This window comes from Myotis nattereri, assembly GCF_964212035.1.
Source record: "Myotis nattereri genome assembly, chromosome: 3".
Lineage (NCBI taxonomy): Eukaryota > Metazoa > Chordata > Mammalia > Chiroptera > Vespertilionidae > Myotis > Myotis nattereri.
In genome coordinates, this window is record NC_138077.1 from 144937437 (window position 1) to 144953969 (window position 16533).

Sequence of the window (16533 nt, forward strand, 5' to 3'; positions counted from 1 at the left end):
AAAGAAAAACATTAAGATGAAAATGTGGATCTGTACCTTACTATTTGTTTTGACTTTAAACAAAATAATGATTTGAGATTATTTAATGTTGGCACAGTATATAGATCAGCACATAAGGCTTACCATCTTCCCCGACCACTGAATAGTTCAATGGAAAACAGAAAGAAATGGCAAATTATTCACATGAAACCATAATATAGAAGATGCAATAACCTATATATATATACATATATATTACAATGTTAAAATAAATCATGTACATTTCACAATCCAAACAATTATGCCAGAAAAACAATTTAAGCACATTTTTCAAAGTAAATTATCTGCAAAAAAAAACAAAAACAAAACAAAATACAATGATGATAATGGGCAGATATTTTATATATGCAACTAAAACTAAAAAGTAAATAGTAATCATTCTATCAGTAATCATGTATTTTCTTCTTTAAAGGAGAATTTTTACATAAGTGAATTTCACTTATTTAGCTCTTCATTCTCAAAATACTACTATTTGAAAAGGTGAATATAAAAGATTTAACAGCCATTTTTTAAAAATCTTATATAAAGGATTTAAAAATGGAATGCTCTTTCCAATGTATTAAACAAAACACCATTTCCTGAATTTTTATAGTTTAAAATACCATAGGGTAGTTTTAGGTGAGGATAATATTCCTACTTTAGTTTTAAGGTACTTTTTAAAATGTACAGACACATTAAAAACACAGTATTACCAAAATAATAAATGAATCACTTAGATTCAAGTTCCCCATACATATTTCCTAATAGACACAAGTATATGGGCGGAATTTTGCTTTGAAGATATAGCTTCTATTTTTCAGTTTTTATTCTGAAATCGACATGCTTGAAAGCAACACTGAAAATATAACTTGAATTTTTAGAAAATTGGTTAAAACTTAGTCTTTCTGAAAATATGAAATGACATAGCCAGAGTATTATCATATAGTTACATATACTACACATGTATACAAAATGCACATTCTGTGGGTTAGCAGAGTTCTGCAACTGGCATTGCATCTACCTAGCATCCCAACTAAACACGTGAGATGCATGCACACGTGCAGGTACACAGTATGTTCACGCAAGCACACACACACACACACACACACACACACACACACACACACACCCTGTGACCAAGAATACACAGGAGAGCTTTACAAAGTTAATATTCATTGCATTTGGTTAGCAGCCTCTAAAATTTTTTATAATTCCCTGCTTTCTAAATCATAATATTTTAAAGCAGTTTGGGGGATGTCGGGTAGAATTTCACATAAAATTATGAATTTTAATAAATAGCTGACAAAAATATCTACCCCTTATCTCTGATGAATTTGTCATATATAAATGGTTATAATGATAAGAAAAGATGACATATGCTATTCAATACCTTTCCAAATTAAGCTTAACATTCTTTAGACTGTCAGTAGTTCCAGGCAATAAAACCACACATCTTTGTAACAAAATTCCTGATGAGATTTAATGGTTTAAATTTTTAAAAGATATTCATGCTCTCTTTAAATGTTATTAGAACAAAATTATATACAGGACAAGAAGCAAACTCCCTATGGTATTGGATTTATCTTTTATAATTTTCACCAGCTAAATTTCTAAGTGATGCAAATTATTTTTTTAGTTTCTATATTAATGTTTTAGAAAAAAAACATTAAGGTAATTATATACTGAAATATCAGATGTTTCAATGTTTAGCTAATCAAATTCTGGGGATACAAAAAAACTCAAGTTCTTTGTAAAAATATTAGAAATATATAAAGTAATTCATGTTCAATACAGAAACACCTCACTCTTATATGTAATTATTATATACTTATAATTAGAAAATTTCACATACCCACTATATCTTAATAAATATACAAGGGAGCTATAAAAAGAAATCAGGCAATTAATATTATTGGATGTATTTCATTTAAAGACAAAGAAATTCTGAGAACTTTACTCTGGATAGATAAAAAGCTTACAAAAATTACTTTAGACGTTTATAAGATCCTAAATAACTTAGAAAACATGGACTTGCTATTGCTAGATCAATCTACCCCCCTAATCCCCCAAAAAAGAGTATCCAGTAAGCTCAAATGAAGTAGATATAGAGAAAAAATTATTCATTTCTAAATTAAGTAGTTAACTTTAGGAGTGCACCAAATATCCATTAATGGTTAGATTTTGAAGGAAATTATAGACCCTCAGAAAAGGTCTATGTATGGTCAAATTAAAAACTGATCCAATATAACATTTCTCATATCCTTAAATATACTAGAAACTGTGCATACTAGATTTTCTTTAAGAAAAATAAATTATACATTTTCAGAAAGTCAAAATGTGGGTATTTAGAAAAAATGATGTAACAAATATAGGTTGACACAAGTTTCTAATTTGAATTGGTACAATTTATCAGTTTTAAGGAAACTTAAATCATTTCACAATATATGTAGATCAAACCACCATGTTGTACATCTTAAACTTACACAGTGATGTACATCAATTATTTCTCAAAACTGGAAAAAATGATGACTAAAAAATATTCTGTTTTTATATAAACTGGGGATTAAACTTACTTGGCTGGCTACTTTAGTGGAAATGTAAAAAGTGCCTAGAAGTGATTTAATATAAAGAGCAGGAGTTCTCTTCCATAGAACACATAGGAAAATTGTTGAGTGTACCCTAAGAGTTGTCATTGCAAGGAGAAATCATTTTTTCTTTCTTTTTATTGTGTTTACATGTGATGATAAATGTTAATTAAACCTATTGTGGTTATCATTTCACAATATATGTTAGTCAAACCATCATGCTGCATACCCTAAATTTATACAGTGATGTATGTCAATTATTTCTCAACAAAACTGGGAAGCCTGGCTGGTGTTCCTCAGTGGTTTGAGCGCTGAACTATGAACCAGGAGATGGTTGCATACCCCATCAGGGCACATGCCCAGGTTGTGGGCTCGATCCCGAATAGGGGTCCTACAGGAGGAAGCCAATTAATGATTATTTGTCATCATTGATGTTTCTATCTCTCCCTCTCCCTTCCACTCTGAAATAAATAAAAAATATATTTTCAAAAACCTGGGGGGAAAAAACTTAAGACTTACTTTGTAAGTTTAACTAACTTGCATGTAAATCTATGTAAAAACACAAAATGTGGCTTCTTAAAGTTTATCTTTTTTTATTTTTCTATTTTGAGAAATGGAAGGAAACATCTCTATGGATTACTTTTGAAATATATGTAACCAATCAAAAAGAAAGCAATTTCTCAACAGCAAGGTTGAATTAAACTTTCCTTCCTCCTCTCTCCTGTAATCCCCTAGATTTGTCTGTCATATTTTCTATCTTGTCTACTGCTTCTTTCTTTGCCATGATAAATAATTAAAAAGTGGGAGGATTTTGGCTTTCTGGAACTAGGCCCTCCAAAAAAACAATATACTTATATTTAAAATTAAAGCAATATGTGGAAATAAGATGGTGACCAAGCAGGTACTTTTAAGTTCTACAGTAATAAAATTTAACCATAAATTTTCCAATAAGAATGAATATGTCATATATTTAAGCTTCTCTCTCTAGGACTCACAGTACTAAGTGCCTAAACTTTTTTTTATAGAAGTACAGTCACTTCATATTCCATGACTGTGCTGTGTAGTGTACTGTAACGGGCTTGGTAGACTCAATGTATAGGATACATAAACGGTTACACAAAAATATGGCTACTAAGTAGTAATTTCTCATGACTTATGTAACAATATTTAATGTATTCTCAATCATCATAGAAAAGATAGGAATTAATTCTACCCTCAAATTCAGGCAACAGAAATCCCAAATATGATTTCCATTGCTTATTACATATTGCCTATAGGTATAATGCACACTCATTCACAGGGACTTTTCAAAATGTCATTAATTACCTATAATATCATCCACATACAGAATTAGGTAAGGTAGATGTAAAAAAGTTGGTTTCATTATAGGAAAAAGGGAAGTCCAAAAAGGGACATAATGCACTAAGACATTTCTGCTGCATTACTGACATTACTGTTTTGTGGAGAATGTAGATAATAATGCGATCATGCCCTAAATTATTATGTTCTACACTGGCAAAAACGGAAACTGAACTAAAGCAGTTTGAAGATAGAAAAGGCTGCTAAAAGTAAGAAAAAAGACAGGCTAAACAGGGAAGGAAAGAGAAGAAAAGAAAGAAATGAGAGAAAAGGAAGGTGGAAAGGAAGAGGGGAAGAGGGAGGGGAGAGAGAGAGCACTAGCAAGAGGGAACCCAACTACAGTATATTACCGTTAATGAATGATTAGACTTCATATGACACAGACTCTGTGGGTTATCACACCTTTGGTTTTCATATCTGTAAACAAATCTCATAAATGTATATAAATTATGAGCTATGACTATTATAAACATAGCCTTAAAATCAAACATAAGCAAGAAAAAGTAGTCTAACAAAATGGAATAACACTAATTTATTTATCAGCAGTATAATGGTTGTTGCTAAGAAACAGTTTAATATTTGCTTTTTACTATTCTAAATTTTCTCATTTACAGAGCATCTTTAGTTATAAGTAAATGCCAAAGGCTGCCCAATTTTTAAAAAGAAAAAATTCTGGGGGAAATAAAAACTTTACTTTTTTTTAGTTTAACAAATTTCATGTAAACATTACTCAATAATATCTACTATTTTTATAGGCTTTACAATTTACAAACTATCTTCTAATATATTATCTTAATTTTATCTACAATCTTGACATTTAACATGTTTATCTTTAATTTTTTTTAACTATTAGAAATTGTATTTTATGCTTCAAAAAGTAGGGCAATTAAAATTGAACTTGATTTTTTGTCAACAAAATAATGCTTTATAAATTGGCAGAAGTCATCATTAGTGACAAATTATTACATGAGTAACTCCAGTGACAAATTACTGAAAGTCTTAAAAATGTCAATACATTACAAGACAATGGTGGACATATGATTTCACATAAACAAAAAATAGCTAATATGACTGTACCCAGCACCCTCTTTATAATACCATTCTTTTATGGTTGAACATTTCAAATGTTATAAAGAGGAGTTATTTTTAACTTGAGGGCAGCTATACTTAATTCTGTGGTGTTTTTAAACTACATATTTATAGGAGAGAGAGCCTTATAATGAGGGTGGAGAGTATTAAAAGCCACACTACACACACAATAGGCCATCATGCATTTTAACCCATTATTAAACTTACCCCTCTTTTGAGACTTCTGAAAGAAGGAATTCTGGGCTTCCCTGTTTTTATTTCATTCATACAATAATGCACGGGCTCAATGGAGAATGTGAGAAACTGGGACCCATTAGGAGTACTGGATGTGAATAAACTAGTAGGGGTTAAGGGTGGGGACTGTGGCTAATATGGAAATAAAGAAAGGAATCAATAAGCCAAATGTGCATAGTTTTTTTCTAAATGAAAATTCTATTTTTGGCAACATACTTTTCACAAAATATATCTTAAATAAAGCTTTCTATAAAAATATTATAAGAAAGTTAACATAGTTTTGCCAAAACTATCATTTTAAAAAGTCAAATTTACTTTTAAAGATGTACCATTTCATTTTATCATTTTTTTACAAACTGACAGATTAGAAATATAGAGTATGCAAATTATAATGTTAGAGCAATGTGATCTAGATTTTTAAAACTGTCTTCTGATTTCTAGAATATTAGCACTACCTTTACTTAACCTGTAGCTGTCAGCAATAAAGGCAGCAGCAACAGTAAAAGTTATCTATAATAGGTAATGCCTATTAAAAAATATATTAAAATGTTAAAACTGTAACTATTATCACAAATAGGCAAAAAAATTTCATTACACTTGTGGCTTTCTTTTCAGACTATTTCTATTTCATCCTTATTTTTCTTTTAATTTCAGTATTCCTTATTTACCTAAGCTCTCTTAGCTACTCTGATCTCACAAAGTCACCCTTAACTTCTTGACTGAATAATATTATTAAAAGCATGAATAAAGCTTTAGCTAACTATAATGGTGATTTTAAATATACACATATATTATAATTTTATCTACCTTCATGTCAAAATCAGAAAAATGTATTAAAATAATGATGTATGCTTTATTAATACAGACATAGATTAAATGTACATTATCTATTTTCCTGATATTATACTATTATAATCACTAAATTGTTAAGAAAGACTAAGCTCTCCTCTATTCCATTTGCTCACCTGCTGAGCTAGATTTATCTATCTAAAATAAACAACATATCAAAAGACAGGTTCCAACAAGAAGAGTGAGATTTTCTTAGTAAACTATAGATTTTTTTAAACTTCAAATAACCACAAACATTGAGCCCTTCCCATTAAATATTCACATGGATGATAAAAAAAACATTATTAGAAGTCCTAATTTGGTATTTATCATTACTGTGGTCAATCATTCATTCCAATTGAGAACTGCAATTTTAGTGTTTATATAATTAGATCATAATGTTTCCTTAAAAATTTTGATTGAAACTATACACAAATGAAATTTCAAAAGCATATAATTAAGAGACATTTAACAAATTATTTTATTCATTATTAAGTGGTGGTCAAATGTTAAATCTAAAAATAATTTTTACTATGAAAGAATAAAACTATGTTTCTAATAAGTGAAAAACAATTGAATCGTTCAACATATTTATTTTCTATTAATATTAAACCATTATCCATTCGATACCTACATTCATGTAAATGACACACTAAAACAAAATTATTAGCATAGAGAAACTTTATGACTTTTACCTTTGGCTTCTTCCCAAAGAGCCACAACTTGCCCTTGGCCTTTCCTACTGTGGTTTTGGCGTCCACCTTCCCACTTTCCTGTTTGGATGCGCTGATGGTCCCATCAGAAATGGTTCTATAAATATGCTGACTGTAATCTTCAAATGGAAAGTCTCCTGGAGGTTCAAATCCAGACTTGAAGGAGTCTACTACCATTTGAGAGTCCTATACACAAGAAACGTGTTTTAAAAACCATTCCATTTGTTCATAATACCACATTAGCTTTCAAAACTTTAATCCGTTAAAGAAAAAAGAAATAAAAAATTTAAAGAAATAATTCTACAGTAAGCATCTAAGGGTTAAAGTAAATAATTTCTTCCTGTGACTTTACAATAAACCCTATTTTAATCCCAACAGAAAACAATGCTAATTTACAAACAAATTACCACTTTCTTAATTTGAAATTTTCATGAGTGTTTTCATTCCATAGCTTTACCCTACTGAAATTCATCTGAGGACTAGTTAGCTGATAAGAAAGGTCTAACTGAAAGAAAGGAATACAGAAAAGGTTACTCCCAAGTAGAATTACAAGAAGTTTCAAAGGAAGAAGGCCTTTTGCTTTGAGATGTCTATGAAGAAGTTGACCTTTGGAACAGATAAAAGGGCATCTAATCATAAAAGAAAGTAAGAGACAAGTAGAAAAGCTTTCATTCATCCAATGGGGAAAGGATAAATAAAATACATTAAATACATACTCAGGAATGTTAATAGAGCAAAGGAAAAAGATCTCACAAACAGTACTGAGTGCAAAAAGCAACTTTGAAAATATAAACTTCAGTACCATTTAACTAAAATTTTAAAACTCGCGTAAGTATTACATTGTAATTTCGGACATACATACTCTATCCAAGTATTCTAATGACATCTTAAACTCATTTTTTCAAACAGAATACTTTAATCCTATAAACTCCTACCCACCCTAACCACCTCTTCTTTTATTCCCTACTAGAGGCCCAGTGCACGAATTCGTGCACGGATTGGGGGGGGGGGGGTCCAGCCAGCCTACTCCGATCGAGGCTGATCAGGCCAGGCTGGTTGGGGAGAGGGACTGTGGCTGGAGAGAGAGACCACAGGTGGTTGGAAGGTCAGCCCCACCCCCGATCGGGGTTGTGGGGGCGGATGGGGGGCATGGCTGGCCAGGGGGAGGAGCCACGGGCAGTTGGCAAGCCCCACCCCCTGGTCAAACTCCCCAACCACCTCCCAGTTGAGGGTACAATTGGCATATTAGCCTTTTATTATATTGGATTACTGTTAATAGTACATTTTGCCTGTCATGTAGTCAAAAGTCATCCTTAAGTGATACCTTAATTTTGTCACTAATGCCATCCCCGCCAATCATTTGCTAAAGGGTAAGAAGAGTGATAGAGGAGGGACCTCGCTATATTTGTAACTTGGATCCAGCCATGCCAATATACAAATGTACCTCTGAATTCCCAATTAAAACACTCCAAAATCTTCTAGATCTCGGTGAGCATCTCCTACTCTAACCTGTAACTAAACCAGTGGTTGGCAAACCGCGACTCGCGAGCCACATGCGGCTCTTTGGCCCCCTGAGTGTGGCTCTTCCACAAAATACCACATGGAGGCGCGCACATACAGTGTGAAGTTGACTTAAAGCTTTAAGTAAAGCTTATTAAGTTAATTTTAGGGAACGTTGTGGAGTGAAAGACATAGTGTCAAGGATTGAGAAAGGTATGTTGAGATGGTTTGGACATATAGAGAGGATGAACGAAAGGAGATAGACGAAACAAGTATACAAGACAAGTGTGGATGGGAGAGTTGGAAGGGGTCGACCTCAGCGAACGTACCTCAATCAGATTGAGGACATTTTTAGCAAAGGCCAGCTTAGGAGTACCCTAATTAAGTTAATAACAATGTACCTACCTATATAGTTTAAGTTTAAAAAATGTGGCTCTCAAAAGAAATTTCAATCGTTGTACTGTTGATATTTGGCTCTGTTGACTAATGAGTTTGCCGACCACTGAACTAAACTAATAGGTTAATATAGTATTATAACACGGTCACAGCTTAATTACATTCTTGCAGTATAACTGAAAAATTACTGGGGGCAGGCGAGGGAAGGGTTAGAATTCTCTTTGAAACAATTTGAATTTTAGTATTTATAATGGTCCTTGGAGTCCAAAGGAGTCCGATCTATTGCCAGACTTTCTTCTACAGAATATAATTTATAATCAACTACTACCAATTTCTTCACCCCTTTTCCAATTCATTTTACTAACTTAAACCACACACCTAAACCAAATATATAATTCAAGTATAATTATACAGCACTTACTCTTCTTTCATCAACTGATTTTGCTGCAAGAACCATTCCTTCCAAACATTTTGAAATGATAGGAATAACTTTGCGTTCTGAGTCTGCAAATCCTCTGTAACACTCACTGAGTTTAATAGTCCTTCGTTCATCCATTTCCTGGAGTTGCTAATAATCAGAAATAAAAAAAGAAAAACATCTTTTTCTTCATTCTGAAGCAACCCACCCTCCTCAAAAAAAAATTGAAGTTCTACCTTAATAGTTATATTAATGCCTTTTAACAAGTGCTATCAACTTATAATACTTAAAACTTGAGGCCTGTTAAATAGCAAAAGAAATAAAAACCAGGCAACACTGGTTTTCAAACCATCCATAGCAGTGGTTACCAACCTTTTGGACCTCACGGACCACCAGTGGTCCACAGACCACAGGTTGGTGACTGCTTGTCTAAAGATATCCCTACAGCCTACCCACCTTTCTCATACTTAATTCATACTGCCTCCACCTTTCTTTCCTTTAGATCAGCGGTTCTCAACCTGTGGGTTGCGACCCCTTTGGGGGTCAAACGACCCTTTCACAGGGGTCACCTAAGACCATTGGAAAGCAAATATATAATTACATATTGTTTTTGTGATTAATCACTATGCTTTAATTATGTTCAATTTGTAACAATGAAATTGGGGATCACCACAACATGAGGAACTGTATTAAAGGGTCGCGGCATTAGGAAGGTTGAGAACCACTGCTTTAGATGCTGTTAATACTTCAGGAAAAGTTTTATTTGAAGACAGAATTTTGATGCTTCTTTTTTTCTTTTTAAGCAATTAGCCTATGACATACAGAAGTCTGAGACTTCTAACCCTTAGGTTAGTTCAGAATACTTTGGTAAGACCTGGCTGGACCAAGGATCTACAGTTGACTGTATACCAATAGGTACGCAGATCTATCACAGTCTACAGCTCAGAGTATTGTCACTCTGAGGGTTGGGGGCACAAGAGGGAAAACAGACAGCCACAGGTATATATAAGGGATTCTCACAATTCAAAAATTCATTGGCACGTGCCACTAAGAATTATGCTGGTACGTATGAAGCCAAACAACTTAAGAGACATTTTTTTGGCACTTCTTATTTGCCAATATTGACCGTTCTTTCTCCTAGGAAACAGCTACACTGATCAAATCCCAAAACTCCAATAGCCTTCATATAACTTTTCCTCTTTAATTATGTGCTAAAGCCTGGGAATTTATTTTGAGACCTGCAATTTCACACACAAAAAAACTGTTCCTGCTGTCACAAAATGGCTAGACTGCTCCATAGCAAGGTCTAAACACAAGGACCACGTCCCAAAATACAAACAGTAGGTGGTCTCCACGTTAAGGTCTCCTAAGAATATAAAGGCTTGGCTAATAAGCCTAGAAAAGCACCACAGAGTGAGGAGTGGCAGGACAGATACCCGAGATTAAATGACCGGAATCTGATACCCACTCTAGTCTACCTCCTCTCACTATGCTTCGCATGTACCTCTAACTTGCCTTACAAAGAAAAAAGTACATTTGAGCTGACATTCTTCCCACATACGCTCCGCTCTCCTAGATCCAACTTCTTTCAACACTTTCACTAAATTCCTTTTCTCTAATTTCTCTTCTTTCTAGAATAGATAGTAACAATTTAACCTTCATGGAAATTCTGTGGTCTTTACCTGAGGCTGTTTGGCAACTGCCATCATCAAGTGATGATGGATGGGATTTGTAGGCAAGCTAATGCCTAAATTACATTTATGATCTGGCAGGTAGGAAGACAAGCAGGCAAAAATCAGGCTAGCAAACACATTTTATAAGATTTATTTCTGACACCTAGACTAATGCCAATGATTCTGATAGAGTGTCACAAAGCTACATCCCAATTCTAGGTGAGCAGATTACAATATACAATTCCAATGAATTCCCCCTATGTCATAATGCTTAATATTATAGCATTCAAATTTATTTAGAAAGTGCCATTGTTTTAGTGGACTGTTTATTACACTAATAATAAATCTATAGGAAAACTTATCATTTCAAAGTTAGGATATATTTAGTTTTCAAAACCATAATAATAATTTCTTACTACCAATCTTGATGACTAATGAATCTAGAAAAACTCTGATTGATGCCTGAAATTCAAGTTTTACATTTAAAGAGTAACTATTCCAATGCTAAAACTAGATTAATTTCATATACTTAAACTTTACCTTGTAAATCTGAGGAATCACTACGTAAAAATGTTTGTGTTGTTCTCCATTAAAGTTTTGTAACTGTGCAGCGTATTCATTTTTATTTTCATCAGCCATATGCGTCCGCAGATTCAACTGCTGTTTGGCCTAGAAGCAAATTGGTCCAAATCATTATCAACAAGAACAAAATCAATGCCACCTTGACAATGCCAATGATTCTGGTACAGTGTCAAAAGCCACATCCCAATTCTAGGTGAGCACATTACAATATACAATTCCAATGAACTAAAGCGCTAACACAGTTTTGTAAAAGTTATACTAAAACTAGATTTTCTCTACTGATATCATTTAAAATTTAAGGAGATGTCTGCAGATCTTATAGCCAGAACAGTCTCCCTATGGCAATATTCCCTTTCTCCTCGTGCAGTGGTTCTCAACCTTCTGGCCCTTTAAATACAGTTCCTCATGTTGTGACCCAACCATAAAATTATTTTCGTTGCTACTTCATAACTGTAATGTTGCTACTGTTATGAATCGTAATGTAAATATCTGATATGCAGGATGGTCTTAGGCGACCCCTGTGAAAGGGTTGTTCGACCGCCAAAGGGGTCGCGACCCACAGGTTGAGAACCACTGTCTAGTGCAAGAGTGCTCCCCCTTGCAACAATCCAATCAAAGTTTCCCCTTACCAAACTGAGATTGCTAACATTTTTTAAATAAATATTTGAAAACATTATGGCTTGAAACAGTAAGCTTTTAATCAGAGGAGAAAAGCAGCATCAGGAATATTTTAAAAGTTAAAAAGTTAGTAGTAAAACATTTCTTTAAATGTGTTACACTTACAACCAACTCAGAACCACAATAAAACCAAAATGATAAGAAGATGATTTTGGATAAAGTAATTGTCAACAATGATTTTCATCTCTATCCGTAACTGCAGGCACTTTAAGAAATGCTTATTTAGAAAACAGTTCTGTTCATTTCAGCTCTTGTAGAAATGTTTTTCCAATGGGTCATTTTAGTATCATTTACAGTGGTGAGAATGTTAGACTACAAACTTAACACAAATCATTAATTTCAGATATATTAGAAGGGAATCTAAACAAATTTCTCAACTGTTGTAAATAGATTAAAAACAAAACAAAATAAAAATTGAATAAAATTTTTCAGTGTTCAAAAGACTAACTCATACTATATGACAGTGTTTTGAAAATTGTAAAGCACATTGTAACTACATTTCATTGTTCTAATTCCAGTCTCTACAAACGTAGACCCTGACCTCTAACACTAGGTCCACAAGTTAGTTCTTCTCAACTCAGCAACATACTGGCCTATGTGGAAATATGTGGTAGCCAAGATCTCCGATAAGCCCACTTAAAAAGCCCATTTAATCCACAGTGGACTTAAAACTTACACTAAATAACTACTATGGAAACTAAACACCATGGTCCAAAGTACTTCTAGAGAAAAATACATTTGAAGTTCCAACCTGGGACCCTAAGTACACACATTTATTCATTCCTTTCTATTTTTCCCCTTCCCCAAATGACTCCCTATTCATAATGGTTGTCAGGGGAAACTCCTTTTGCTCCAAGTCACTGGTTGTGATCCCTAAAGCTGGGGACAAAGGTTGCAGCGGAGTATTTAGGAATGCAAGTCTAGAAGCTAAAACAATTGAAGCCTCCCCTGGTATATTCTGGACTTCACATTTATTGCCTCTCCTTTCTTTTTTTATTATTGCATTTATTTTTTATTTTAATTGTGGTAAAATATATATATATATAACAAAATTTACCATCTTGCCCTAACCCAGTGGTCGGCAAACTGCAGCTCAGCAAACAGCGGCTCGCGAGCCACATGCGGCTCTTTGGCCCCTTGAGTATGGCTCTTCCACAAAATACCGACTTCTGCGCATGGGCCACGAAGTTTCAATCGCACTGTACGTGCGCGCCCGCACATGGTATTTTGTGGAAGAGCCACACACAAGGGGTCAAAGAGCCACATGTGGCTCGAGAGCCGCAGTTTGCCGACCACGGCCCTAACTGGTTTGGCTCAGTGGATAGAGTGTCGGCCTCTGGACTGAAGAGTCCCAGGTTCAATTCCGGTCAAGGGCATGTACCTTGGTTGTGGGCACATCCCCAGTAGGGGGTGTGCAGGCGGCAGCTGATCAATGTTTCTAACTCTCTATACCTCTCCTTTCCTCTCTGTAAAAAATCAATAAAATATATTTTTTAAAAATTTACCATCTTAATTATTTTTAAGTGTACAGTTCAGAAGTTTATATATGTTCACACTGTTGTGCAACTAGCTTCCTTTTCTTTAGAAAGATCAGTAATTAAGCTGCTCCCTCCCATTTCTTTTTTTAAGCTTTTATCAATAGTTGCTAAAAACTATGTTCCCTTCCCTCCCTGTTCACTTACAACAGGACTGCTCTACTCTCTAGTTCCTAAAGCAGATCCTCAAAGTTTTCCTAATTCTCTAAAAAATTAAAGGAGTTGCAAACAAATGAGCAATAAAAAGGAAGCTGTAAACATTAAAATTCTACAAGTTAGGCCAAACTAACTACTAGACATGTTATATCTAGATTTCAAGATGTTTAACCAGTCTTTGAAGATATCTCTGTAGACAAAATGAAGGAAAAAAAAAGAAGTTAAATGAGAGTCCAGCTAAAGAGTTTCCTTAATTTATCTAGTATACAAACTGTGCCTTGTACATAAATTATGTATTCAACTAGAGACCTGGTGCACGAAATTTGTGCACTTGGGGGGAGGGGTCCCTCAGCCCAGCCTGCACCCTCTTGCAGTCCGGGAGCCCTTGGGGGATGTCCAACTGACAGCTTGGGCACACACCCTGGGGAGCAGGCCTAAGCCATCAGTTGGACATCCTTAGTGCTGCCGTGGAGGCAGGAGAGGCTCCCGCCACCACCACTGTGCTCGCCAACTGTGAGCTCAGCTCAGGACTTCTGGATGAGCAGCACTCCCCGTGTGCGCATCATAGTGACTGGTCGTTCCACTGTTCAGTTGATTTTTATTATACAGGCAGTCCTTGGGTTACATTGGACTCGACGTACATCGTTTCGTGGTTACGTCACCATCTCCCATTTACAGTATTTATAAAAAAAAAAGTTCCGTCATTTTGACGTACGTACATATGTGTTTTATGTTTTTAACTATTTATTTACCAGAAGTAACGGTCAGGAACTGTTATCTTTCATTTAAATTTTTTTTACTGTTTCACTTCATTATTGTTGTGTATGTAGTCTATGTAAGTGATGTAGGTGCTTATGTAGGTAGGTTCCGACTTACGGCAAAAATCGTGTTACGTCGCGCTGTAGGAACGGATCTCAGACATAACCCAAGGACCTACTGTATAGGATAATCAGTATTTGATAATAAGTCAAGGAGTTCTTATGAAGTCAGTGTCAACCAGCAAGGAGTCTCCCATGTAAATAGTGTTGTTTAAGCTGCACATTTGGCATGCTTTGTGTTTTTATTTGGAGTTTATTTTTCATTGCAGATTTGGCAATGTACAGTAAATTTTATAAATTTGCATCAAGTTTTGAATAAATCATTTAATAAATAAATAAATAAATAATGTTGTTTAAACTGTTGTGGTCCACATTTTTATCAAGTAATGATAACACATTATGTGTATGACGATGCTAGGAAAGAAAGTAAAAAAGATGATCAAAATCAGGATCCCAAAATCTTAACAGCAGACAAATCTAGTAATTGATTCAGATGTACATATGAATTTAAAATACCAACAGTACAGAGAGATACACACTCTCATACCACACCATATATGAAAAGACATGGGGATTTCATTTAACCATAAGCTCAATGGGAGTCAATCCACACAATGTGGTGCCCAAAGAGTCAATATACATGTAGGTTACAATTAACATAAATTTAGTGTTCAAAACAAAGAGGTAATCGAATTCAGGACTGATCTGACCATACCTGGATTATTATATTCACCTTGAGCTAACATACTTAAGTGGAATATTTATGAATTCAAGAGTATCCAAAGGAAAATAGTCACACTGAAAGATAAGTTGAAGCTATTTCAAATGTGGAATAGTTGAAAAAACACAATAGTTCATCTATGGGTAGAGAATCTGCTACAAATATTTAGAAAGCTATTATAAGAAAAAATAAATTTGATATTTTTTGGTACCTCAAGGAAACTAAAACTGAACAGTCAGACAAGTGGGGTCAATACAATGAAGTGCTCAAGTTGAAAAAAAATCAGACTATCTGAAGACCATTATTTTCAACTAGAGGCCCGGTGCACAAAAATTTGTGCACTCGGGGGAAGGGGGGATCCCTCAGCCCGGCCTGTGCCCTCTCACAGTCTGGGACCCCTCGGGAGATAATGACCTGCTGGCTTAGGCCTGCTCCCGGGTGGCAGAGGGCAGGCCCAATCCCTAGGTGCAACCCCTGGTCGGGCTCAGAGCAGGGCTGATTGGGGAGTTGGGGCGCCTTCCCCTGTCATGCACAGAGCAGGGCAGATTGGGCGGTTGCAATGCCACCCTCAGTCACGCTCAGGGTAGGGCCGATTGGGGGGTTGGGGCACCATCCCGTCAAACTCAAGGCAGGGTCGATGGGGAGGTTGCGGCGCCACCCCGTCACGCACAGAGCAGGGCCCATCAGGGGGGTTGGGGCTCCGTACCCTGTCATGCACAGAGCAGGGCCGATCAGGGGGTTGAGGAGCTCCCCCCTGTCACTCACAGAGTAGGGCCGATAGGGGAGTTGGGGCACTGCCCCCTGTCACACTCAGGGCAGGGCGGATCAGGGGGTTGGGGCACCGCCCTCTATCACCCACAGAGCAGGGCCGATCAGGGGGTTGGGGCGCCGCCACTCTCATACTCAGGGCAGGGCCAATGGGGAGGTTATGGCTCTACCCCGTCACACACAGAGCAGGGCCCGTCGGGGGCGGAGGGGGTTGAGGCCCCGCCCCCTGTCACACACAGAGCCGCAGGGCGATCAGGGGGTTTGGGCGCTGCCCCCTGTCACGCTGATCCCGGTGCCGGGAGGCCTTGCAGCTCCGCTGATCCCGGTGCTGGGAGGCATATTACCCTTTTAGTATATAGGGTAGAGGCCTGGTGCACGGGTGGGGCTGGCTGGTTTTCCCTGAAGGGTGTCCTGGATCAGGGTGGGGGTCCCCACTGGGGTGCCTGGCCAGCCTGGGTGAGG

At 36.0% G+C, this 16533-nt stretch overlaps 1 protein-coding gene across 2 annotated transcripts in view; it reads right to left on the reverse strand.

Moving 5' to 3' along the window:
- FNBP1L (formin binding protein 1 like) overlaps nt 1-16533 on the reverse strand; it is a 116836-nt gene that overhangs the window by 18683 nt on the left and 81620 nt on the right. For both annotated transcript variants that reach the window (XM_081087746.1, XM_081087745.1), the window contains exons 7-9: nt 11354-11482; nt 9144-9290; nt 6809-7012 (exon numbers count right to left, since the gene is read on the reverse strand). In XM_081087746.1, the coding sequence (XP_080943872.1) occupies nt 6809-7012; nt 9144-9290; nt 11354-11482 (480 nt within the window). The remainder of the gene's footprint in view (nt 1-6808; nt 7013-9143; nt 9291-11353; nt 11483-16533) is intronic.